At 48.5% G+C, this 26,542-nt stretch overlaps 1 protein-coding gene across 1 annotated transcript; it reads right to left on the bottom strand.

Annotated features, from left to right (window-relative positions):
- Positions 1-807: 807 nt before the first annotated feature.
- Positions 808-26,293, bottom strand: bcl2b (BCL2 apoptosis regulator b; the record flags this gene model as incomplete). Its single annotated transcript, XM_084446644.1, has 2 exons — positions 25,727-26,293; positions 808-945 (listed from the first exon to the last, which is right to left on the bottom strand). The coding sequence occupies exons 1-2, from the start codon at positions 26,258-26,260 to the stop codon at positions 808-810; spliced, it is 672 nt and encodes a 223-aa protein (XP_084302770.1). The 5' UTR covers positions 26,261-26,293.
- Positions 26,294-26,542: the final 249 nt, after the last annotated feature.

Here is a 26,542-nt window from a genome sequence, read left to right as displayed (position 1 = left end):
GGATACGGTATACCGGCGCCGCATGCTCACCGAGTTTAACGTTCCCGGTTGGAAACGGTGGACTCCCGCCGCGCTGGAGGAGGAGAGCAGCTTCTCCATTGTACATTGGGAACAGCTGTTGGGGAGGAAGTCTTTTGAAGAGAGGCCGGGCGGGGGGGGGGGGGGGGGGAGCGGGGGGTTGGGTTGAGTCCACGGTTCAAACGGGGCTGCTCACCCGGTCGACCAGGGGCGGGGCAGGGCCGGGGGAGGGAGGGATGGTCGTCCACCTCGCGCACCTCATTTGCAAGTCCTCCGGAGGGAGGCTGCGGATGACCTCCCAGCTGACACATGAACGTCCACACACACACACACACACACGAAGGTTCATGCTCAAACTAGTACACAAGCAGGCATAACAAAAAAAAAAAGAGACATGCCAAGACCACCCACCCCCCACCCCAAGTCCTTCGTCTTCGACCTGCGATTGTGATTACGGTTAAGCCGCCACCTTTCATGACATATTTTGTCCTGTGTGGGCGGCGAATCAGATTCCTTCTGTCGTTTGATTTGTGCCTCTGTTTTGAAGTTGCTGAGATGAGGGAGAGGGAGTGTTCGAGAACAGGGGGGAAGAGAGAAAGGGAGAGAGAGAGAGAGAGAGAGAGAGGGAGGCTTTGAAGAGAGCCAGGTTTTGGGTTCCGGGACTCTCTTGAGGGGGGCAGTGGCGCCTTTGAAAGGGGGGAATTAGTGAAGGGGAGGCGGGGTGTGTGTGTGTGTGGGGGGGGGGGGGGCATAAGGAAGAACAAGGGAGGAGGACGAGGGAGGACTCCTTCACTTCTGCGTGAGGTACGCTCCAATGGTGAGGCTGGCAGCTCCCAGGGCAGCCAGGCCGAAGACAGTCTTAATGGAGGGCCATGAACAACTGAACACAGACTCCCTCTGTCTGTCATAGAGCTCCACGAAGGCCTCCTGAGAGAGAGAGAGAGAGAGAGAGAGAGAAGGAGAAACCATTAATACAAGTTTGGTGTGTGTGTGCTGGTGGGTGTGTTCATGTGGAAGCCGGCTGGGGGGTCTCCTTGGAAGTGCCTGCAGATCTAAATCTCCTTGGCAGCTTTCCAACACCAGTGTTAGTACATGCATGCAGGAAGCTGGATCTATTTCAATCCAACGGTCCCCACTACCACCCCCCGCAAGATTCGGAGGCCCCTCACAGGCACACGCAAAACAAGCAACACATAACACACATGCACACACACACCCACAAAAATCCCAAACCTGTGATTTGCTTAAATATATAATATCCCAAAACAAAACATTTATGAATATTTGAATGTTTTATGTCAGTCCAATACTATTATTGTTTTGTCTCCCTCAGGAGCAGGTCTATTTGAGTGGGCCTTGATTGAACTCAAGTTTAAATCTACCGACAGTAAGTATGCTGTGTATAATTTAAACTAAGACACATGAGAATAGATCTGTTAGGCCTTGATCTGATCAAAGAAAAACTGGGTCCTATTCGATCCAAGTGCAAGAGAATTTCCATCTACTGAGGCAAAAGCCTGACAGGATGACTAAAAAAGGCTATTTCAAACTGCTGGCCAAAGACAAAAGTGCTTCCTGTCTCCCTTCCTTTCCTGTAGCTAGCATTCCTGAGGCTGAGGGCCAGTGACAGAGGAAGGATCAGCGTTTTCTTCCCCGTTGAGGCCCTGCGGTATCAAACCCGCACAGCGCTCTCACGGCAGCCTCCTACGACGCTAACCGCCTCGTCTTTCATTTGTTACGATCTGGCTTTTTTTTTTTTATGAGCTAGGATCGAAAAGTGTTGAATGGCAAAAGGCAGAGCACAACATATTAAGGATACATGTAGGTCATTGAACCCCCATGGAAAGCCCCCCCATCACATGATAACGCCACCCCCACCCCTCGAGCACTCAGGTATTAATTATTGCTCAGGCAGACCTCCTACTGAGAGGAATGTGTTCACAGTTATTTAGGGCTCCTCTGGCTAAAACACTGCCTGTACCCTTTTTTTCCCACCTCCTGTACCACAGGAAAAACAGTTTGATGAGACATTAACAGCGGCCTGCAACCGGGAACCACAGCCTCTGCATGTGACCAACCATGGCATGTCAGGCACAGTGGGACATTAGGAGTGGACTGTCAGTAAGTCCTGAGCGTGTTTCAGGAGATAAACATAGATAAATCATTCAGGTTTAATCGAATGGACATGTCAGTGACAGACGCCAAAATAACATCCACAAGCATCCAATACAGTGGATATTTCAATGACAGAAAAGTGAATTAACACTATAGGCTTAAACCTCTACTGAATGTACTAAGACGATTACTGTAAACAGCGGAGGCAGCAGAGGCTGATGGGAAACAGAGTCAGGTGGACATCATGAGACTGAGTTCAGCACCCAGGACGTTCTCATCCCCACGCGATCAACCACAACGTCTACCATGTGATGACTGTAAGTAAAAAGGTCAGTCCAAGTCAGTCCATTTCTCTCTTCTCTTCTCTTCTCTTCTCTTCTCTTCTCTTCTCTTCTCTTCTCTTCTCTTCTCTTCTCTTCTCTTCTCTTCTCTTCTCTTCGCTTCTCCTTCTCCTTCTCTTCTCTTCTCTTCTCTTCTCTTCTCTTCTCCTTCTCCTTCTCCTTCTCCTTCTCCTTCTCTTCTCTTCTCTTCTCTTCTCTTCTCCTTCTCTTCTCTTCTCTTCTCTTCTCTTCTCTTCTCTTCTCTTCTCTTCTCTTCTCCTTCTCCTTCTCCTTCTCTTCTCTTCTCTTCTCTTCTCTTCTCCTTCTCTTCTCCTTCTCTTCTCTTCTCTTCTCTTCTCTTCTCTTCTCTTCTCCTTCTCCTTCTCCTTCTCCTTCTCTTCTCCTCTTCTCTCTATCAGTCTGACTATATGTAGCCTATGCATTTTTCATCACACATGTTTCTCTACTAATCTCATGAGACCAGTACAGTGGCTTTGTGGTTAGTGTGACCGCCCTGAGATTGGAAGGTTGTGGGTTCAATCCCTGGCCAAGTTGTACCAAAGACTCTAAAAAATGGTACCCAATGCCTCCCTACTTGGCACTCTGCATCAAGGGTTGGATTTGGGGTGAGCTGCCTCACGCTGAGGAATCAGGTGATTCTTTCCTATGGGCCACTTTGCTTGGTTCTCAAGGCTACTAACTTACTCATGAGACCATCCTGATCTCTGAGCTCACATTGTTTCTCTATCAAACTTTATTTGTATTGTGCATTCCATACACAGAGGCTACACAATGAGCTTTACAGAGAGCAGTGGGGGGGGGGGGGGAGGGGGTGAGCATGAAGCAAACAGTTTCACCCGGGGGCCAGAAAAGTGAGCTGTAAAAATTCTTCCCTGACCTCTCTCCACGAGACGATTGAGAAAGTTCCAGGAAAACGTTTGTCTATTGGCTAAGAACATTTACAGAGCAGTAAACATGGGCTAAATACTTCATAAGAGAGACATGACTATCAGTAGAGTGCACAAATAGTTACAGAGAAGTTGCCTACATGGTAGGCCATTATTTGTTAGCTATTCCTGTAGTCTCTAATATGATATTTAAGTGAATCATATAACAAAGCACAGTAAGCACTTAGCAGAACAGGCTCATAGAGAATGCCGCAAAGCAGAGTTGGGGAGACAGAAAGCAGCGAGCCAAGGGTAAAAAGGGGTGGGGTTGGCTGGATAGGGACAGCTGACGACACAGAGTGGGAAGGAGCTAGTCACGAGGAGGCAGAGGGCCTTTCCAGGAGCTATTAGGTGGACCTTGGCCGAGGATGGGGGCGCGGGGGGGGTTCTCCGGGACCTGCTACAGGGTGGCCTGCAGGAGACTGGGGGAGTCCACAGGACTTGTTTAGAGTATAAGAGGAAGAGACACTAGGGAGGAGGGAGGAGGACAGGGTTAGTGGCTGTACTGGACATCCACAGCAGACACAGGGGTATCTATCGGACTCAGGGTGGTCTGCGGGTGACAGTGAGGCATCCACTGGACCTGGTTAGAAGGTAGGAGGAAGAGAGAGAGGCACTAGGGAGAGGGGATCAGTCTGGATACTCTCCATAGAGATCTGTTTGTGCCAGATCGGAAAACGATCTAGCCAATTGGCATTCCAAGAGGAAATACAAACAGCTACGCTGGGCAGGTTACAATAGCGAGGAGCAGTTGAAGTTAACGCGTCATAGGCAGATGGCTCATCCAATCGCCTGCGAAGCATTTTTGAAAGTGCCTGCCCTCTTCCAAACAGTCTCCAACGGATAGTTCCCAGATGGCTAGGCGAAGCAAACCATCTGGTGAGTTGGGTTCTATTTCTATTAGACAAGGTGAAATATAAAACAGGAGAGACAGATTTCATTTACAATCAGAGTGGATGTTACTGTACCACCCTCCGCTGTACCAGCTGCCAGCCGCAGGAAGGTGAGAGACAGGGGGGGATCAGACCAAGGTTAGCTTCTCCTACCACACTAGCTCTCTACCCGGGGAGCTTCATGGATCAACGCCCTTTGAAAGGTCACCAGCTCACACGGAAGCCAATAACCCAGTCTAAATCCCAGTGCCCTTCTACAGTACATCTCCGGTTTAGGAAAAATGTTCACCCCCGGCCCCCGTACATGGCGCACAGAGAGGATTCTTCTCCCCGGAGTGTCATGGCGACCCGGCGGTAACCGCATCCTGGGCTGCAACGCTAGCCTGACATGTTTTGCTTTCCCACCAGCGGGACTTGCTCTGGGCTTCGCTTCTCATTTACCTTTCTCACGCCAGCTGACCCGCACCAATGACCCTCGTAACATGTCGCTCGTGCGGCACCCCCCCCCCCCCCCCCCCCGCCCCACCTCCCTTGCCCTCTGCCGAATAGCTCCTCTAATAAGGAAGTCGGAAATTCCAATTGTTTGCTAATTGCGATGGGGCTCTCCCGATGGGGCCGTGGTGAATGGATGGTCGCTGGCTGCTGTGTGGGAGATAACTCGCTTCCTTGTGCACTTTGTTGGTTTAAATACCAGCAGCGCTTTCTCCCAGCAGAGAGGCCTGATAAGGCTGCCTCGGATCTGCTATAGAGACATTTCTGTGGCTAATTAAAGGCGGTCTGGGAGTTCTCCTCATTACACTGGGAGAGGGAGAGGAAGAGAGAGGGGGGAGGGAGGGAGAGAGAGAGAGAGAGAGAGAGAGAGAGAGAGAGAGAGAGAGGGATGTGGGTTAAAGGTTAGTCTGTAATTAAAGTCCCCGCTGTGGCTTCGGCGCAGTATCCAGGACTCAGCCAGGCTTGTCCCAGTGCGGGGATTGCGCTGTATACTAACCATGCATGTATGCACTGTACAATACACCTCTCAGCTCTAAGAAACTCTAATGAGGTTCTCCCTGTGACTTCCCCGAAAGTAAACCACAACAAAGCTAACTCACTGGGGCTAGGAGTTAGCGGAGGGCAGAGGGAATCGAGCAGAGAGTGGAAGGAACAGATTAAAATGAACAATGTAGCATGTACAGCAGTCTACAGCGATAACAGTGATGTTTTGATCAGACAGCGTCTTATCCACCTCTTTTCTAAGCCTACGTTTGTTTACCAAATGGGCAAGATAAACAGACAGTGTCTTGTACAGACATACTTCTCCTCCACTCCTGTCCTAATAGTTCACAAGATGGCAGCCTTGGAGTCCATAGCAACAAGGTCGTCCGACGAGCGGGCGTCCTTCCATCGATCCGTCCTTTTTCCCAGGAGAGTCGTCCATCGATCTGCCGGCTGGAAGCGCGACAACGTGAGGAGTTTGCGGCCACACTAATTAGTCAATCCCCCAGAATCCCCTGCAGTCAGCAGTCCAGGGCCTGGGCCAGACCAGCAGAACTAGGCCGGGGGGGGCTGGGCAAAGGGAACCACAGACCGATCGCCTGACTGCAAACACAAGACCGCTGAGAAGCAGGCAGCTATTCGTGCAAACATACTCCACAGGTCAGAATGTACTGCAAGTTCAAAAGAGACAATTCATTACATTACAGTCATTTAGCAGATGCTTTTATCCAAAGCGACTTGCAATAATTGAATTTAACATAGGTAGTCAGTGTACTACTCCTTGCCAGAACTCACAAGTGCATCTCCTTTCCAAACAAGAGCAAGAGTAGCAAAATATAATACAGTAGGTGCTTAATAGAAAGCATCTGGGTAGTACTTCTGAGTTTTGAGCCTGTGGCGAAAGATGGATAGTGACTCTACTGTCCTGACGTCAGTGGGCCGTTCGTTCCACCACTGCGGGGCCAGGACAGAAAAGAGCTGTGACCGTGCCGATTGATCACGGGTGCCTCTGAGTGACGGGGCAACCAATCACCCGAGGTAGCAGAGCGTAGTGGTCAGGGCGGGGTGTAGGGTTTGACCATGGCCTGGAGGTAGGAGGGAGCTGTTCCATTCATTGTCCTGTAGGCTAGTGCCAGAGTTGGATCGAGCTGCAGGGAGCCAGTGTAGGGAACGGAGAAGGGAAGTTGTGTGGGAGAACTTGGGGTGGTTGAAGACCAGGTAAGCAGCAGTTTTCTAGACAAGCTCTAGGGGTTTAATGGCTGACGCCGGGGCCCCAGCAAGGAGGGAGTTGCAGTAGTCCAGGCAGGAGATGACAAGAGCCTGGATGAGCATCTGCGCCATTTCGTCAGTGAGGACAGGGTGAATCCTCCTGATGTTGCAGATTAGGAATCTGCAAAAGCATGCAACGGATGTGATATGTGCCGAGAAAAACAGTTGGTCATCCAGGGTCACACCCAGATTCCCCGCAGTCTGAGTTGGCGTCACCACTGTGTCGTCAATGGTGACGTCCCCCACTCCAAGATATCAGCCATGCGTGTCTCTACTTGTGTGATTTGATTTCAGTGGTAAGGTAATGGCGTTCCAACTGAATCTGTACCGAAGAAGCATTTGCTGAGGATGTAATGAACGGGTTTCTTGTTACCAGTAAAGTTTCCAGTGAAGAAGAATATCATGACTTCCAGTAAACACTGGTCTGATGTTGATAATCTGATCATGGGGATATGACTACACATCTAAATAAATGGTTAAAAACCATAAAGAACAACTTAGCAAATGGCCTATTACTGTCTCTCTCTGGGTGTAGCCAATATATATGTCATGCTGTGACTCTTTCCCATATGTTTTATTGCATTACATGCTGGAAGCAGGCTGGTGAAACAGTCCATATACAAACAAACTAAAAACTATGGACAAAAAGCCAATTCATTTCCATCACTGGAAAAATTAAATTTACTGAGTTTTGAGAATCTTAGATTAATTTGTGCCTGGTTTATACAATGTTAAATGGTTTGGCCCCTCCTACACCACATGACCCTATGTACTGTATACCCGCTCAGTAAATTCTATTACATCCTTCAGAATATTATCTATACGAGATTGCACCATAGCATTTCGCTGCACTGTACTTGGGCAATCAGCGTAAAAGCCACAGGCCAGTGACCCTGTCTGACCATGTGAGAAGCTGTAGCTCTATCAGCACTTAAAAAGTCTGTGAAAAGGTGGCCTTCATGACTTGCTATTTATTTTTGACAAGCATACAGTTGTGATGTACTATTTTGTGTACAGTAGTTTTGTATTTTGTGTCTTTTGTGTTCTTTTTTGGGTGACTTTGTGTGCTGTGTTACTCTGTACTGTTGTTATTGTGCTGTTTCTCTACCTTGACCTGCCAATGGACCACAGATGCGAATTAGCTTTAAGCTACGATCTGGCACGAAGCATCAAATGATGACATTTATGTTTGAATTGTACATTGTCCCTTTTAAATAAATTTTTTTTTTTTTGGGGGGGGGAGCGGGGGGTGACACACAACCAGGGGTGATGCAAATGTTTTGGGCATGTAGAGAACAGCGCAGACCCGTAAGGCACATATATACCGCCCTCCACTCATAAATATTCAGATGTGTGTCAGCACCAGTGTTTACTAAACAGTCATTCTCCCACGGGTACGTTTGCTCTGCTGGAAGCAGCAACATGACCCCAGATAGTAAATCACTATCATGACACCACTACTTTTTTTGCTCTCTGTTATTTATCCCGTTTAAAACCAACAGATTGGAAAACTTTCTCCTCTTTTTTTCACAGGAAGCAAATCATTTTATTTTCTTTTTCTTTTTTTGCAGGATTTACATGCTCAGAGGAAAAACCAGAGATTAGAAAATCCCATTTGAGATGAGAGTAACTAGGAGTCTATCTTATTAGTCTTGATGAAATATTTTATAAAAATGTTATTGTTCCAGAACCTCAGCTGTGTTGTTTGATCTCAGCTGAATGTTCTAGTGGCTTGTGTATTGTTATTCGGAGGTGTGTATCGCGCAGCTTTGATCCCGAGAGCAAACAAAAGCCTGGATGACCTTGCTGGACCATGGGAAGAGTGTGGGTGTGTGGATGCAGACGGTGTCTCCTCTCCCATTGGTTGACTTCCCACCTCCCCCTGCTCTACCTGATTGGTTCACCACCACTACACACCTTACTTGTTTACAGGCAGACGCCACTGGAAACAATGAATATACTGTATACAGCCAAGAGACTTCAAAGGGACGTCTCCCCAAACCACAGAATCGCATCAAAAATCAGACAATACCCTTTCTCTTTTTGAGTCTGCATAGTGGGCAGTTTTATTGGCATGATCAAAGTTAATGCCTGTTTCAGTCTAACCTCATTTTCAGTGCAATGAACTATTTTCAATTCAATAAATACCAGCTTGTGGCCGCACAACTACAGCATGAGAATTAAACATCAAAGGCATAGGTAACGGAAAAGAGGCGTTGACTCTGAGCCTGTCTACACATTTCACTGAGGGGTAGGAGGAGGAGGGAGAGCCTAAAGGGGGCGGGTGGACAGAGCCACGACTTTATGACTATAAATAACAACAGGCCTGGCCAGCCATACGAGATACTCTGGCTCCAGGGTCACGGCTGCCCAATCTAATAAAGCCGCTATCATCTCCTCAGCGGTTCCATTTAAAGGGCAGCGATGATGTCAGAGAGCTGCACGGGGAGCGGAGAAGGGGACGCTGCTGAGTCATCAATGACCTCACACTTGAGGCTGGGGGGCGGAGGTATGGAGGGGTGAGAAGGGGGTGAGGGCATTAGGGCCTGCTTAAGTGGTCCGAACGGAAAGGACAGGATGTCTGCCGCTCCGCTCGCACCAGGACGCGTGGCGGAGCAGATCGGCCGTGCAGTGACATCGGCGATCGATACCATGGGAACCATCTGAAACCGGTCGACCGTGGGCTCTCTGCCTGCCCGAGGAACCTGGGAAAGTTTCTGCCGGGGTGCTTTTTCCGATTAATCATTCACTTGGAAATGTGCAGGCAATCTCGGAAAGAGTCACTTGGTACACCTGAGTGGTATGCGCAGTATTCAAGGCACGCAAATCTAACCTTCCGTGGAAAACACGGCAACAATAGTTCCGTGTTTGATTATCACCCAGCAATGATTAGAAAGCACGGCTAAAACCTGTTCCTTTCAAGCACCGCTCTGCATTCCTCTTAAACCAGGCTGTGGAGGCCAAAACGTTAGTCCATTAAACAGGCTACTGTATACTTTTGCATTGGAGCTGAGTATGAGGCTACTCCTTATTTTTTCCGTAAGCTACGCTAACGTAGCCTAGCCTTGCCAGCACGTCGACTGTGCCGCTCTTTATCGCCATCAGCCTGACATCAGCTCCCGACTGCGTCCTCATGACCCTCCGCGCCACCCGGTAACAGAGGGGGAGAAACAGTGACCGACGCCGCCTCCTCCGCAGCAGCAGCAGGCGAAGTGCGAGGGAGACCCCCATGGCCGGGCCGCGTCTATGCGTTTCGCAATCCAGTTTAGCAATAGCACCATTGAGTTTAGGGTTAAGGAAGACCCTAACCCCTAACCCTAACCCTAACCCTACACCTGACCCTCACCCTAACCGTAACTTAACCCTAAACTCTATGGGTTTCTTGCTTAACTGGGTTGCGAAAAGTAATCTCTCGCCGGGCTCTGGTGCCTGTGTAGCTCAGATGGCGGCTCTGATACAGGGGCCCTCAGAGCGTGGGAACCGGAGAACTCCCAGGTGGCTTGCGGCTTCTCCTGTGACAAACAGGCCCTGTGGGAGGGGTCCGTTTCCCGCGACACTCCCCCCCTCGTGCCTTTAAAGACCTTATGAGGCTGACCCCGGTCTGTCCCCTAGAACACACGCACGCCCCGCCGCGGCAGATCACATCAACAATACCAGCGTCGGTTTCCGTGAGCGTGTTTGAATGTGATTGTTTTATCTGCCAAGTTTACTTACTTCTTTTGTCTCTCTGAGGATTTATCTCAAGGCCACAGGCTGAGCTGCACGAGATGAATCGTTGTTGGAAAATGTTAGCGTTCTAGGAAGCTGGAGATCAGTTCTCGTTCAGCTCTGTCAGTGGCTGTTAAAACACTTCCTGTTTCAGCGGGGTGTGTGGATGACATCACTGTCTGGTTTTGGACGGGCCTCTATGCGGTAGAGCCAGCCAGGCCCAAATCACAGAGGCCGTACCGTTAACTAGGGGAGGTCCTCAGGCTAGCCAAACATGTTTTCATGCTGATACCATGGAGACGGGGTGGAGGAACAGCTGGAAAGAACTAGAACTACAATTGCTTCGAATCAGCCAAGAGTCTTTGGGCTTTGTACAACAAGACCAAGTCAGTGTTCAACTTCCATAAATAGCATACAATGAACTATTCAATAGCCACATGAGGTACTGGTACACCTACTTTGTCTGTACCCCTCCAAGTGACTTACAGTACTGCGGTTCGAAAATCATTCTTTTAAGTGTAGGCCTCAACCACTTAGCATGCGGCTACAGTTTATGAGTTTCAGCCTTGGTAAGTAGCCTGAGATGAATTCATGTGAGCAGAGGAGAAAGTATTAGAAAGATCAAAGCCAGGCAGCCCAGTGACGGAGACTCTTTTCATAGAGGAGACGTCTCGTAGAGAGCAAAGTCTCTAATGATCCCTCATTGGTTTTGGCAACAAGACAGCGGAGAGGTTATACGTGATTAGTGTACACATGAGGCTTGGCTTCAGACTGGGCTGAGACTCTTCTCGTTTGTCTGCCATCTTAAAGAGAGAGAGAGGGAGGGAGAGAGAGAGGGGGAAAGACGGAGAGAGAGGCCACAGCTTGGCAAGATGTGCTGTGAGAGGCTGAAACGCTGGATCTCAGATGTCCGCTCATGTCAGGGAAGACAATGATCTGTTTAAGGAGCGGCTCCCTCTGGAATCCCTTTGAAGCGCTGAGGAGAGGGTCTGAGGTTCACTAAAGTGTAGTTCTGTATCTAATCTGCTCGTTTCATTCTCAAACCAGCCAAACATATTTAGAAAACGTACTGTACATTCATTTAGGCTATTTCCCTTGACTCTCTAAGGTAGAGAAAACGAAGGAACTGCCCGCAGAAGTCTGCATTTTACCACAGACTGGAATTCTGGAATGCATGACCAAACTATGTCTGTCTCTCTCTCTCTCTCTCTCTCTCTCTCTCCTTCTTGCAGCATGAGGTCATAGTGAAATAGGGGGATGGGGAAGGAACAATGAATCTTACACAACACATATCTTCGGACTGAGCTAGATCCTCCCAGTGTCTGCGCTACCCAGTAGTCTCCCTCTCACACAATCTGTCAAAACCCCTTTAAAAAGCCTTTCAAAGTGGACATGACAGAAACTCAGGAAATTAGTACAAATTCCCTAAAAAAAAAAAAAAAAAAGATCTTGTTCTCCTCCCTCCCTCCTCCTCCACCCTCCTGCTCTGGGAAACAGGGGAAAAGTTCTTCGGCATCTCTTAGGCAACCAGCTGATTTTCATCCAGGCTGGGGGGGAGTGGGGGGAGGAGGAGGAGGAATGATAGGAATGCATTGATGTGTGGAGAGGAACACTGGGGCACTGAGGGGCCTGATATGAGAGGCAGTCAGAGCCAGATAACCACGTCTACCGCTGCCCCTCACTCTCTCTCCCTCTAAGTCTTTCTCAGAGACCCAGGGAAACATTTAGCTTACCACAAACATTACGCAATAAAGAGTCGGGCACTCTGGTATTAAGTGGGTTCACTCTGCTTCGCCGTCCAGACGAACGTACTGAGAGAATGGGTGGCAGTGGACAGTCAAGTTTAAATATCCGACGCAAAACTATTAGTATGGCTCCGTCATCCGTCCCTTATATTTTAGATTTCTCCACACAAAACGAATAAAAACAAATAAAGAAATCTTGAATCTCGAATCTTAATCGGTGAGAGAGACTGTGAATACAGTGCTCTAATCAGCAGAGCTGTGCTGCGTGTCCTTGGCTGTCTACGTTCAGGGACATAACGGGAACGATCGGAGCCTGATGAATGACAGTAAATGGCCTATTGTGACATTGGGAGTCTGGTGTGAAGAAGTGTGGAGAGCTGGCTGATGGATGTGCTTTTCAGTTTTCACAATGGGGGGTGGGGTGGGGGTGGGGTTCTCTATTAAATAAAGATCAATGGAAAATGTTGATAGCGTGCCATGACCTGTCCATTGTCTGCCTATTTAGAGACACAATGAAAAAGTAGCCTTCATGATGTTGCGTGCAGTGGCGTTTTCTCCCACACGTCAAGGTAAAGTCTGGCTTAGCCAAAAAAATCCCTATTAAATTTTTGCAAATAAAAAGATTTGATTTGATGATTTTTTTAGGGCATTTCTGCTTTATTGGATAATATAGTGAAGATTGACAGGAAAAGTGGGAGAGAGAGACAGGATGACATGCAGCACCTGGCCCGGGCTGGAATTGAACTCGGACCCGGTTACTGCAGCACCTGGAACATGCAGCCACCTATGCCAGGATCCTGTTTATGGATTTCAGCTCTGCTTTCAACACCATCCTCCAGCCCACACTGGAGTATGTGCTCTCCCAGCTGCGCATGCCTGACTCTACCTGCAGGGGAATCACTGACTTCCTGTCTGACAGGAAACAGCACATGAAGCTGGGTAAAAACATCTCTGACTCCAGGTCCATCCCCCCCAGGGCTGCGTCCTTTCCCCCCTACTCTTCTCCCTGGACACCAGCAGCTGCACCTCCAGCCACCAGTCTGTCAAGCTCCTGATGTTTGCAGACGACACCACCCTCATCGGGCTCATCTCTGAGGGAGACGAGTCCGCCTACAGGGGAAAGATCGACCAGCTGCTGTCCTGGTGGGGCCAAAACAAGCTAGAGCTCAATGCTCTTAAGACGGTGGAGATGGTTGTACACGTCAGGAAGTGCCCAGCCCTCCCCCATCACTCTGAATGACTCCCCAGTCTCCACTGTGGACTCCTTCCGCTTCCTGGGCACCGTCATCTCCCGGGACCTCAAATGGGAACTAAACACCAGCTGCCTCGCGAAGAAGGCATATGGCAGAGGCAGAGGATGTACTAGGGGTGGCTGTAGCTCAGTTGGTAGAGTGGGTCGTTCAATGATCGAAGGGTCAGTGGTTCGAATCCCGGCTCTGACTGTCCATATGTCGAAGTGTCCTTGAGCAAGACACCTGACCCCAAATTGCTCCCAATGAGCAGGTTAGCGCCTTGCATAGCAGCTACCACCATTGGTGTGTGAATGGGTGAATGAGAGGCCATTGTAAAGCACTTTGAGTGCCACTAAGGTGGAAAAGCGCTATATAAGTGCAGTCCATTTACCATTTACCACTTTCTGAGGCAGCTGAAGAAATTCGCACTACCAAAGACAATGATGGTACTCTTCTGAACCTCAATAATCAAGTCTTGGTGGTACTCTTCTGAACCTCAATAATCAAGTCCATCCTCACCTCCTCATCACCATCTGGTACTCTGCTGCTACAGCCAAAGACAGGACCAAACTGCAGCGTGTCATCCGCTCCACCGAGAAGATGATCGGCTGCAACCTGCCTTCCCTCCAGGCCCTGCACGACTCCAGGGCCCTAAAGTGGGCCAGGAAGATTGTGGCCGACCCCTCCCACTCCGGCCACAATCTCTTCGTTCCACTTCCATCCGGCAAGAGGCTGTGGTCCATCAGGACCAAGACCACACACCACTGATACAGCTTCTTCCCCACGGCCACCAGCCTCATCAACAAGGCTTGTATACCCCTCTGACTAGTGCACCACCCCACCCTGGACTCCGCTACCGTAAGAATACTCGCACATGGCTGAATGTACTGTACTGTACATAGGATACGCCACACTCACATATCACTTCACACACACTATACTCATCCATAACCTTTATTTAGGCTCGGAAAATACATTGAGGGTGACCAAGCCCTCATTTGTGATGTCACCGAGTAAAAAAATAAATAAAATACAATACAATAGATCACAACAAACAATACAACAATAAATACAGTACAATAACCCCAACAATAATACAGCAATAAGTGCAACAGTCAATGAAAACAGCTACTAACAGAGCCAGAGTTGCTGGACAGTTGCTGGACCTGAACTGCTCTAGTGAGGGCACAGCACTGTACTTTAGTGACCTCTGCAAGTCGTTCCCTGTAGCGGGAGCGCTGACAGAGAAGGCTAATCTCCCGAGCTCGCTGTTGGCGCTAGGAGCTTTAAGCATCAGGAAATCACCTGATCGAGTGGCATAATAGTTTGTGCTCCCTTCCAGTAAGGAGGATAAATAATCAGGGAGCTTTCCAGTAAGGGATTTGAAAATAAAAAGGGACCAGTGTTTGTCACACCTCTCTGGGAAGGAGGACAAACCTGTCTTGTCATAAAGGGCACAGTGGTGGGTTCCATAATAGACTGTGTCCAGAGCCTTCAACATTGAAGGACTAGCAATCCTATAAATAGTATCTATCTAAAACTTAATCTAAACGTAATCTAAAACTGATAAGAAAACTGCTTCCACAATCCTTTTCCTACAGTGAAATGGAAAGCTTGTCTTGTCTAGTTTGGTGACCAGATCATTCCGGTCACATTTAAAGGAGAAGTTCTCATCAATCCATATGCCAAGGTATTTATACACTGGGGCTCTCTCAATCAAAGAAGCACAAGTGGCAGATATAGACAGGTTATTATGCATAGAATTTGATGATCTAGAAAATAACATCAATAACATTTTGTCTTGCTCACATTCAGGACCAGCCTCAGCTCAATCAGAGCATCTTGGAGAGCATTAAAAGCATGCTGTAGATTGTCAACAGCAGCATCAACTGAGTTAGCAATACAGATGGGGCTGGCACAGTGGTAGAGAACTAACAATATTATTAATGTATATCGTGAACAGGACTGGGCCAAGGACTAAGCCTTGTGGAGCCCCCTTGGAGACTGGTAAAAATCCTGAATGCGAGCTACCGGGCATCACCGACTGTGATCTTTCAGACAGACAATCTCTAAATCACAAGACAGTTCATTAAAACTAAGTTCTGTACACTCACATACACATTATACTTTGCATACTCACTTACCGCACTACATTTTGTATATTGTTTTATTTTATTTTGCATTCGTATGTTGTATTGCTCTTTGCACTGTCCTGTCTTGTCCTTGCACCCTGTCCAATGCTGCCTCCATGTTATCCACCATGGCCCAAGCAAATTCCTATGTTTGTTGAAATTCCTGTATGTTGAAAAACTACATGGCAATAAAACTAATTCTGATTCTGATGGTACACGCCTGAACCCAACAAGCCACCGGGGCACCCCCAGATTATGTTTTTGGATTTAGATGATTTTGGTGAATCCAGGAAGTGTTTAAGATAGATTTACTTACCTTGATCAAATCTAATGGGTGAGTCATATAAGCAGCAGCGTTCCAAAGTACCAGCATGAAATGCACTTCTTCGTCTTATTGTAGCCTAATAAATGAACTGGTCAACCAAGTCCCAAATCAGAAACCAAGAATTGGTCAATCAAGTTCGGAAATCAGACCGGCCTTGCTCGCTCTATAGAGAGCTTAAACGGAAGCAGGAAGCGCTGTCCCATGGGAACTTATTCCTGAAAAAATACATCCGCTAGTCAACGGCGAGAAACAAATCATTTCTTGATCTCGTTTGAATTTAACATGACCATAAACATGATGTTTGTCAATTTAAAACATAATTTTGCAAGTCAAGAAAGAGAGAAAAAAGTATTAAAAGAGGAAAAAAGCACTATAAGTCTGGCCATGTGGAGAGCTGCAGCTATGTGAAAGGAGAGTTTGTCAGTTCTAAGAGCTGGCATGCAAAACCATCTCTACAAGGTGTTGAGTGTTAAACTAGTGTAATGTCAGCTAGCTAATATTAGCTAACTTGCGAGTTTAAAGAGATTAATTTAAAAAATGTTTTAAATTGACAAACATCATTATGTGTATGATCATGGCACAATTCAAAGGGGCTCAATAAATTATTTGTCTCTCACCGTTGACTACCGTACATATTGTTTTACATTTTGGTGGCATCTAGTGGTGAGGTTGCAGATTGCAACCAACTGAATACAATTACATGGTGCAAGATGGCGGACTCCATGGAAAGGACCCGCTCCCTATGTAGATATAAGGGGCTCATTTTAAGGTAATAAACACTAAAAATCTTATTTTCATGGGATTATACACTAATTAAAACATATGAATATTATATTAAATTTCAAGTCCATTAATTGTATTCAGTTGGTTGCAATCTGCAACCTCACCGCTAGATGTCGGCAAAATTACACACTGCACCTTTTTAATCTTTTTCTAAAAATAAAAAAAACTCCTCAACTTTTGCCAAAATGATAAGCGAAAAATGTCCGGTCATCTCCTGCATTTGTGCCATGGGTGGTGCACAGGTCCAGGCGGAACTGCTTTAGAAAACAAACATTGAGGAGTTTTTTTTAATTTTTAAATGTTTATTAGCAGCACCGAGCTTTCAAAACCTTTGTGGAACTGAGTATCTTTGAAATTGCACTGCGACACTTATTCGATGAGCTTTGCTTTGTCAATCAGGCCAAGAGACTTGATTAAGGATTTTTGTCTATGGTGGGATAAGGAAATGTAGATACGCAGAGCGCCAGCTCGTCCAACATATGTTGGCCATACCTACAGGATGAAAAGGAGATAGCCTCAATCTTAACCGTCAGTTTTGCTGTGATAAGTAGTTAGTTTAATTTATTCTGCCAAAGCGTGTTGGTTTTTAGTAGTGGTTTTATAATTTTTTTTATTGGGCCACCACCACTGGATATGATAAATATACTGTGTACAAGCTAGAAGCTTTTCGTAGACAAAGAATCCAATTCATGTTGGAATAAGGTCACTTAAGCCCTATAACTGATGTCCTGATTAAATTGCATAATGTGTGTTTTGCAGCTTTATAACACAGTAGAAAATCAGGTTACAGTTGGGTTAGTCTCACAGCCCTAGACTTTTGACTTTTTGTGCGACGTTTAGAGACTGACTCGTGAGTCTACAGTTGGTTCAGATTGCTCCTGATGTTAACGACTGTACCTCAGGCAAGTTAGTTACAAATCTCACTTTGATACACAGACACAAACACTACAGCTTACATCTGGTATCATGGCCATTTATGGTCATACTTTTACCCTGTACTATTCCTCTATCTCTCCTCCGTCAGCCCGGCTACGTCATCCTCCATCGACCTGCCGATCATGACTCAGACCCAGGCTTTGGCCTGGGGTCCTGGCAGCCCTGGGTCCTACTGCAGCTCATGTGGAAGGCGGGGGGAGGCACAGGGCAGCACCTCCCACGCCGTGTGATGTGGTCGGGCTCCCATTGAGCCTGCGGTTCCGAAGCCTGGCTCTCATTACCCAGGCTGTTTGTAGACTAATGAAGGCCCCTTCCCTCCCTGTATACCGGGCCGGCCACCCGCCTCCCTCCATCCCTCTCTCCATCCCTCCCATCCTCTCTGCCTCCCTCTGCCTTGTTCACATCACCCCCTGATCAAAGCTTCCTAATCGCTGCCGGACTGCTTTCATCCAGTGGCACTTTTGTAACGGGGGAGACGCGTGCGTAATCTCCCACCCCCGTTAACTTGCGGAGAGATGAAAGTGGAGGAGGCAGGAGAGATCGCTGGGTTCTGGTGTCTGGCTGGACCTGTTGGAGGACATGACTGTCAGGCTAGATAGAGTGGAACGATGCAATAAGCCAGACGACCAGACGCATTTTCCATAGAGATGAGAACCAAATGGGATGTTCCCAGTCTCCGTTGGCAGACTACGCTTGTGACCCTGAGGCTCACTAGTGAGTCAACAGCCTGTAAAGGGAAGGATCTTGAGCTTTTTCTTAATAACACTGGGTGTTTTTCTCTTAGTTTTTACCACCAAGTGTCGTAAAATTGCCAAGAAGATAAAATGACACATTTGAATTATCTGATTACTGTCTTAATTAACTTTCGGCGGTGAGATTCGTGGACGCAAACCCATGTCTAGACGCGTCTCAAGGCTTGAAGCTTCCCTGCCCTAATAAAAGCAAACGGGAGCCCTTTAAACAACTGGATGTAGTCATCATAGGAACTTTCTCCGGAGCGACTGGGCGGCCACGGAGCCAGACAAACCACTGTGGCACAGGGGAGCCATCGCTCAAGGGGGCGGCTGCCTGGAACCTACAGCAGCCACTGTTCTCCTTGCCCCATTGGTTGGCTACTTGGCAATCCTCTCCACTGTGCCCTCCTGCTTATGGGGTCACTCTCAAACCTCAGCCTCTGCGTAGTGGGGCTACACTAAACGACAAAACAGACCCAGGGAGGTACTCCCACTTGTATAGTGAGCACACACATCCATGCCAATGTGGCTTCCTGTCAATAGGTCGGTGACGGAAGAAATGCACGCACATCAAAGATAGAGTGCAACAGGTGCTCGACAAAAAACAATACCGGGGGGACCAGGGATGTCCGCACACTGAATTTACAGCTCCCACGCTGGATTTATTTAGGGGCCCTCACCGTGGGAGCCTGACATGCCTTTTCTCTTCCTGTCAATACGAGTGGATCCCATGTGCCGTGTGACCTTGAAGCAGGGGTGAAGTTACCTGTGATAGTACCAGTGCGCACGGCGACTTGGTTTACTTGAACGTCGGTGGAGACGCTCCCCAGCCGGGCTTTCATCTCCTCTGCGTCACGTGCGCATCACTTCCTCCGCCTCCACCCCGCCTACCACTTCAAAATCAATCAACCAGACACCGTCAAAAGGAGTGGGGCGAGCCCGCCAGGAATCAAATCTCCTGAAGGAGGTCGGTCGAAGCCGCTGGCTTAAAAGTGCTAAAATGCTCATCTAACCGATGTCTCTGTCAAAGACACAGTCTAGGATTGGCTCTTTTTTGTCCCTTGTTCCAAAGGAGAAAACCGATCTTACAAGAGTTTGACTTTGATGCTCCGCCGCTTGAGCGAGCGCACGCCATTATCAACTGTCACGCCGCGCAGTCCCGACATGGACGACTCAAGTCAAATCAGTGCGACACAGAGACGTCTGGTCAGTTGTCCACTTCAGAATACTGTCCCCCCTAATCTATTTTCCTGCGTCATTTCTTTTCGCAAGAAATCACATGACCGCGTGGGGAAAATGCCCAACGTACAACACCAACCGTTCGCCATTTCCTTCTTGATAATCATTTAGGGGTGCAGCATGGTGTTGGTAGATTCAGGGAAGTACCGACGGTAATGTCATGGTGTTTGTTAATGATCGCATTGTGCCCAGTTGCTTGTGGGATTTCCCAGCGGTGGCGTTGGTGTGGCGCCGCATGGCGAGGCGAGCAGGAAGCTGCCCACCCTGGGGCCATCTGCTGCCTCCCACAGCTCACATGTCAGCCTGTGACAACACAGCGTTATTGATTCACACCACTACATCCGCTTCTCCGTGTGTATGTGTGTGCGTGCGTGTGCGTGCGTGTGCGTGCGTGTGTGTGTGTGCGTAAGCAAGGCTACTGTGACAACAGAAGATAATTGATTCGCACTGGTACATCCGCTTCTCTGTTTGCTTGTCTGACTGCGTGTGTGTGTGTGTGTGTGTGTGTGTGTGTGTGTGTGTGTGTGTGTGTGTGTGTGTGCAACAACTGGGTTACACTCTAGTCTCGCTGTAAGATCTATGAGCACGGCCATTGTTACCCTCCAAATGAATGACAAAGACGGATTTTTCCCCTTTCCACTCTTTTGGGAGTCCCAAAATATCTGGGATATAACCGGCACAGGGTGGGACCGTTCAACCCACCCCACACACACATGCTAATATCCATTGGAGCTGGCTGGGCTGTCTTGTGCCCAGCGGCAAAGTCAACCGACGGTCTTAAGAGGCCCACTCATTATACATGACAAGGGAGGTGGAAAACTCTTTCATCTCTGACCATGTGTAGTCGATCACACAGACCTATTTCCGTGCAGATAGTTGGATGTTCTGGTCGGGGCCATATGGAGATGTGCAGAGCAGTGATTTGGCTGGAATATGTCAATTAAAGGCCGGACGGGAGCGACAGGAGGGACAGATCTATATTTAGAGGCCACTCACATGGCCCTGCATTTTTCAAGGATCTGTACTGTCACCTGACACGGGGAGCCAGGTCTCGAGGTAGTAGCTCTGTGTGTGTGTGTGTGTGTGTGTGTGTGTGTGTGTGTCTATGTCTCTCTCTCTCTCTTTCTCCCTCTGTATGTGTCTGTCCTGTGTGTGTGTGTGTGTGTGTGTGTGTGTGTGTGTGTGTGTGTGTGTGTGTTTGTAGGATACAGTATCTCTCAATCGATGCGAGGCCGGTCTCTATTTTAGGGCCCTCCATTTAGTGTCTGATCTTATCCTACCCATGCATAATTGATCTACATGTGTTCTGAGATGGCAGTGCTTAGGAGCAGCACATGTCCCTCAAGATCAACAGAGAGAGGACCCCAGGGGTCAAGTGCAACGTACACAAAGCGTCACAATGCACAATCATGAGTAGAATCTCACAATAACAACAATAACAACAGAGTACGCGGAAGCACACATATAATGAATGGTCCCTCCACGCCCAGACTTAACACAGCGAGACGAGACGCTGTCACACACACCCGATGGCGACAGACACAGAGTGGCCTCTGTGTGAGCTTACTGTAGCTACGCATCGCCTGGCTAGTGGCTAATGCGATTGTCCAGGAAAAGAACACACTGTCCACAGTCCACACCCTCCTCTGGCCACTCAGGAAAGCAACACCCCAGGTCGACTACATTATTTATTTACTGCGCTCCTGGGCAGACATTCCTCAGCCTCTCCTGAGGACACCCAGAAATAAGCACCGGAGGGGTGTGGAGGCCCCAGGGGAGAGGAGACGAGGAGACGAGGAGACGAGGAGGAAAGAGAGGAGAGAACCAACAGGCTATACCCTCTCACTATAAACATGCTCACAACGACGGTGTAACTGGAATAGCTTAATGCTAAGCGTTGAAGGTATAATAGTTTTTAGTATTTAGCAGTAGGATTTTTTGTTGTTTTATTTTGCTTTCTTTACATGATTCTAACATGAATATTGCTCTCCACTCTCCTGGTCAATCAAACTGCTCTATTCACCACGTTATTTAATGAAGATCATCCTGGTTTGCAGTAGACTGTGTGAGACTTCAAAATACCCTTTTTCTGCAGGTTCTTTCAAGAGATCCAGTGTAACACTTGACCTTCGTTCTTGCTGAACATAACAAGAACATAAATTCTGGTGATGATTCTGATATCTATCATGCCTGGGATGTCTGGAATGTTTATGATGATGCACACGTGACCTGAAAGCAAGGGGCAGCATGTCAAGTTGAAAAGAGCGAGATCATGCCCAGTGTGTGATCTTCTCAACGTCTTCTCTTCTTTGATCCCACCCCAATAAAAATCCACTATGCTGTATGTTTTCAGTTCCGAGACTTTAGACAATCATATTACTGCTGCCTGAAAACTAAAACCCAATAGAAGACATATTTCCTTTCAATATTCTTATTTAGACATCAGTTTTCTAACCACATCATAGAGAAACAAGTTTTCCTGGAGAGACTGCCTGTCTTTTAACTGCTGATTCTTCTGAGTTCTTCTGGGCTGGCCCTGAAAGACATCTTTCATGTCAGAGTTAGCCCACATCTCAGATCAGAAGGAAACAGTCCTGACGTTAACAGTGGCTGTGCTCGCGAGCGTAAACACAGCGGCAGATGGCAAGCAACCGGGGCCCACTGCGCCAGAGGGGTACCGCTGAGGGGGGAAAAGCTTGGCCCCTTCACCGGAGCTAAGCTCGTACAGTACATCCTTTAAAGTCTCCCATTACAGTCTGCATACTGTAGTGCAGCCCGCATCCAGAGACAAGGTTCACGTGGGAAATTATAAAAGGTTGTTGTTCTTTTTTGGGGGGGCGGGGGGGGGGGGGGGGGTTGAGATTTTGGTCGTTAAAAAAAACAACATCTGGCTGCCTTGATAGCTGTATCAGCGCCTGAAACCTGATTCTCATCATTTCCTGCTAATGGCCTTCTTGTCCAGCCACGATATCACGGATCAATCTGTGTGCACTGCGGTCCACCGGGCCCCCATCCGCAGGCTATGGTCGACTGTATAAACAAGCAGGTCTCTCTCCCGGGGGGTGTGGGGGTGTGGGGGGGGTGGGGGAGGGGGGGCAGGTTCTCCCTTCTCTCCCCGGCAGACATCTCACCCTGATGGAGATTAATGACTTCCCAACTGTCCCAGTTCCTCCTCGGCCACGGCAGAGCAGAAGAAGAGAACGGGCGCGCACAGATGCGCACGCACACTTCCCTAGCAACATAGCCCGGCCCCACCCTCCCCCTACCTCTCCACACACACACACACACACACACACACACACACACACACACACACACACACACAATCACACACACACGCACACACACACACATCAGGGTGTATTTTAGGACCCCCCCGCCCCCACTACAGGGTTGACCCAATCACATCTGTTCTCCATTGTCTCCTACTCAGACACCTGCCTGCATTAGACAGGACCACCTGGTTCACGGCAACATTCCGCAGACAAGCCCATCTGTGGCGTTCCGATTGGTCAGAGGGGAGACTCTCGTCCTCCAATCCCTTGCCTCCACCTCCAGAGTGGTTTCCCAGGTGCACTCACCCCTCCTCTACTCCCCCCACCCCCCACCCCCCTCCCACTGCACCCTTAATACACACTCAGACAAAGAGCCGTGCCAGGTGAGAGGGGCCAGCCCCACAAAATCAACTCTGAAACCTCTTGAGCTGCTCCGGAGTCCATTTAGCCGAGACCCCCGGACGGACCCCCACGCCCTCGGCCAGACGCATCCAGCGCAGAGGTCGGACTTTGTAATTTAGCTTGACGGCCGCCCGCCGCTCCGTCCGATCGCTCTGTATTTACTGCGAGGCCCTGCGGATAATCACAGGTGCGACGCGCGGGCGGGGGACGCAGTCATAACACGTCTGAGTGGGCCGCTGTCTCGCTAGGCTGTTTACTCAATCAGAACTCAGAAGGGCCTCGAGCAGCATGATTTCTCTAACCACAAAAGACGGGAAAGGATGAATTTATCCAGGTGGTGGTAAAAAAAAAAAGTGAGCGAGCCACACAATGAAAGGACGACATAAGTCTAGATCGGAGGGCGGAGGGACTGTGAAGGTTGGGCGAAGAAATGGCAAGACAGGATTATAAACAATTGCAACCTTGTTATTTCGGGGGTGTATTATAGCCAGAAGTGTTTCGAGTCTTGTATTTGTCTTGTCGGTGATTCCCAGACTCAACAATTGGGAGAGGTCGTGCCTATTTCGGGCTGCCCTCGAACGGCAGGAAGCGGGGTGGGGGGGTAGTGGGAGAGGTTTTGCACACCACTCCCACGTGTCGTGTAATGTCACTATTAGGTTAATTAGCTTGGCACCGCTTTCTGTTTTCTTGAGAGAGATGGAAAATAAACACAACTATTGAATTACCTCAGGCACACAATGGCTTACAAAAGTGCCTCGGTGGCAGGACACCTTATACTCTGCTGGTGCACATATTCCATATTCATTTGACCTTTGATGCGGATCCCTCTGAAGTACAGTGGCGTCAGACAGTTGATGTGAAGAGATAGATGATTGCAATGAGCAGTATTGACCTAATCCAGTCCTGTCTGGTTTCATGGTGGTACGTGTATATAATTGAGATCACTGCATATCACATTTCAGACTATGAGCTGAAATATACTTGTCAGGGAATGTCCCCACCTGTCATGCATTCAAAAGGGCATAAACTACAAGGGTCTGAGTGCAGGTGTATCGCCTGGAACTAAAAGCATGTTCCTCATTTTGCCTGTGAATGTCTAGTATTTCAGTACATATTCTGAGTTGCCCACAGGTTTCAACCTGGTTACTTCACCACAGCCTCCTCAATCAAGCCTTAATCAAACATTTAGCAGGGTGTCCTGGCACAATGACCTCAATTGGATGCACACAATATGCTTTCATTATATAACCCCAAATCACCCGACTGTGACTAAAAGATTCTATGTGGCTCTGTGTGTGTGTGTGTGTGTGTGTGTGTGTGTGTGTGCGTGTGTGAATATGGCACAGACCTGCAGTTTTCTCCGCCCTGGAAAACACCGACTATGATGACCTAGATTGAAGAGCAGACACGGCTCCGGAGAGACCTCTTCCAGGCATGCCAGCTCTGCGCCGGAGCCCAAGCACAGGTTTCATAAAGAGACAAAAGAAGGCCGGCCTGGATGCGTTCAGGGGTGCATGTTAAACACGTAGGCAGCAGGCTGACTTCCTATCGCTTGCCTTTGATGTGTGGCACAACCTGCCCCACCTTCAGGGGCAGGGCGAGACTCAAGGGGAATGTTAAACGTTTCTTCCTTTGGAGATGAAATGCTCCTTATAAATCATTGATTAGCCCCCCCCACCCCAACCCTTCCGGGTAGATTGGAGCACTGAGAACGCATGTTAGGTTCTCATTAAGAGCACTTCTGTCAATTAGAGTGTAAGTTGGACATGTTTGGGCTAATGGCTGCAAAGCAGAGAGGAGGTGTGAGGGAGTAGATGTAGTCTTTATCCAGAAGGGACAGCAATTAAAGGAGAGCGGAGAGAAGAATTATGGGTTATTGCAATTCGTGTTCAGCAATGCATGGTTGGTTGTGTCCCTTTGTATCTGTGTGTGTGTGTGTGTGTGCGTTTGTGTATGTGTATGTGTGTGCGCATGCGCACAAACGTTGGAAGGCTGTGCATGGGAGAGAGGGTGAGGGAGAGAGAGAGAGAGGGAGAGAGAGAGTGAGAGAGAGAGAGAGAGAGAGAGAGAGAGAGAGAGAGAGAGAGAGAGAGAGAGAAAGAAAGAGCTGGGGTGGATGCATTCCCCATCTATCTCTCTTTCTCTCTCAATGGTTTTCTGCCTCCATACGTCCAGTGACAGTGGTCATCATTGCTGTCTTGTCCTGCACACCCTGGGGGTCTAAACACATTAACTCAATAGCACTCTGTTCCATGACATGTGTCTGCGCTGCTCTGGCCGCGGGCTAGTCCTCGACTTGCCATCAGCACCTAGACTGCCTTACCTTAAAAGAGGTGTATATTATATAATTATGCTGTGCGCTCTCGTTTAATGAAACATAAAGCTTTCAAGCGTATGTGTGCGCTTTACTGTTTGCGTTTGAAAAAAGGAATTCGCATCTGGTTACTGCATCACAGCTGCCACAGCCTGTAGCCGAAAGGCGGGCTTACAGTTGCGTAGGGAGGTGTGACAGGGAATACAGTGTCTCATTGGCCTGGAGATCTAGACAAACAACCAGGATATCAAATCAGGAGAATTTACTGTTGATGTCGTTGATCTCAGACGTTCCCACAAGCGCTGCGTAACGTGCGCATATAGGGCAATGGAGATTTAATGGTGAACTAGCGACGGAGACCTACCCATCCCCCGTTCTCCTGGATCCAGTTGTGAAGCGGCCCGTTTAGGTACTCTGTCATCCACTCCGCGATGTGATCCACCTGCGATGCCATCTCCTTGTTCACGCACTCCACGCATATTGTCCCCCCGAACTCGAAGAACGCAATGATCCGTCCCCAGTTCACCCCATCCCTGAACAGTTCGTCTATCACCTCGGTGAATCTGCGCTGTGCCATGGAGGACGTGAGATACAGTTGACGTGACATCTCCGCGAAGTCGGGCTGATAAAGCCGCTCGAGTTCGTCCCCCGCCTCGCGCAAAACTCTGTGGATGGCGGCGTGGGGGTCCGAACCGACCGGTGTGGAAGGGATGCTCTCCGGTCCGGGGTTCACTCCGTGATACCGCCGCGCCAGAACCGGCGGGGAAGGAGAAATCATTGGACCATTTTTGGCTGTATCTTCCTCTGCTTCATCGTCGAATTCCCACACATATCCCCGTTTTAAGAGTTTGTGACAAATGTACTTTTCTACAATATTGCGGCTACTCCCGTTTGCCATAACCACGTCTAATGGCACTGGCGATATTGAGACCAAAATGTCACCTCTAAAGATAACCCATACTAGCTATAGACGCGCAATACACAATGCAATGCAATGCAATATTAAAGGTATTGCATTATTTCATAAAATATTGCTCTGTTAAGTTTGCAGGATGTCGAGCGATACAGCGCGTGCTGGGCTGGAGCGAAAAATTAATTGTGACCGCTCAGATCGGAAAATGGTCCCTCTGAGCAACTAGTCTGAAATCCTCTAGAAGTCCCGTATCCGCACAATGTGAAT

Source organism: Borostomias antarcticus (genome assembly GCF_949987555.1).
Source record: "Borostomias antarcticus genome assembly, chromosome: 12".
Taxonomy (NCBI): domain Eukaryota; kingdom Metazoa; phylum Chordata; class Actinopteri; order Stomiiformes; family Stomiidae; genus Borostomias; species Borostomias antarcticus.
The sequence above is the reverse complement of the archived record's forward strand: the minus strand, read 5'-3'. Positions and strand labels throughout refer to the sequence as shown.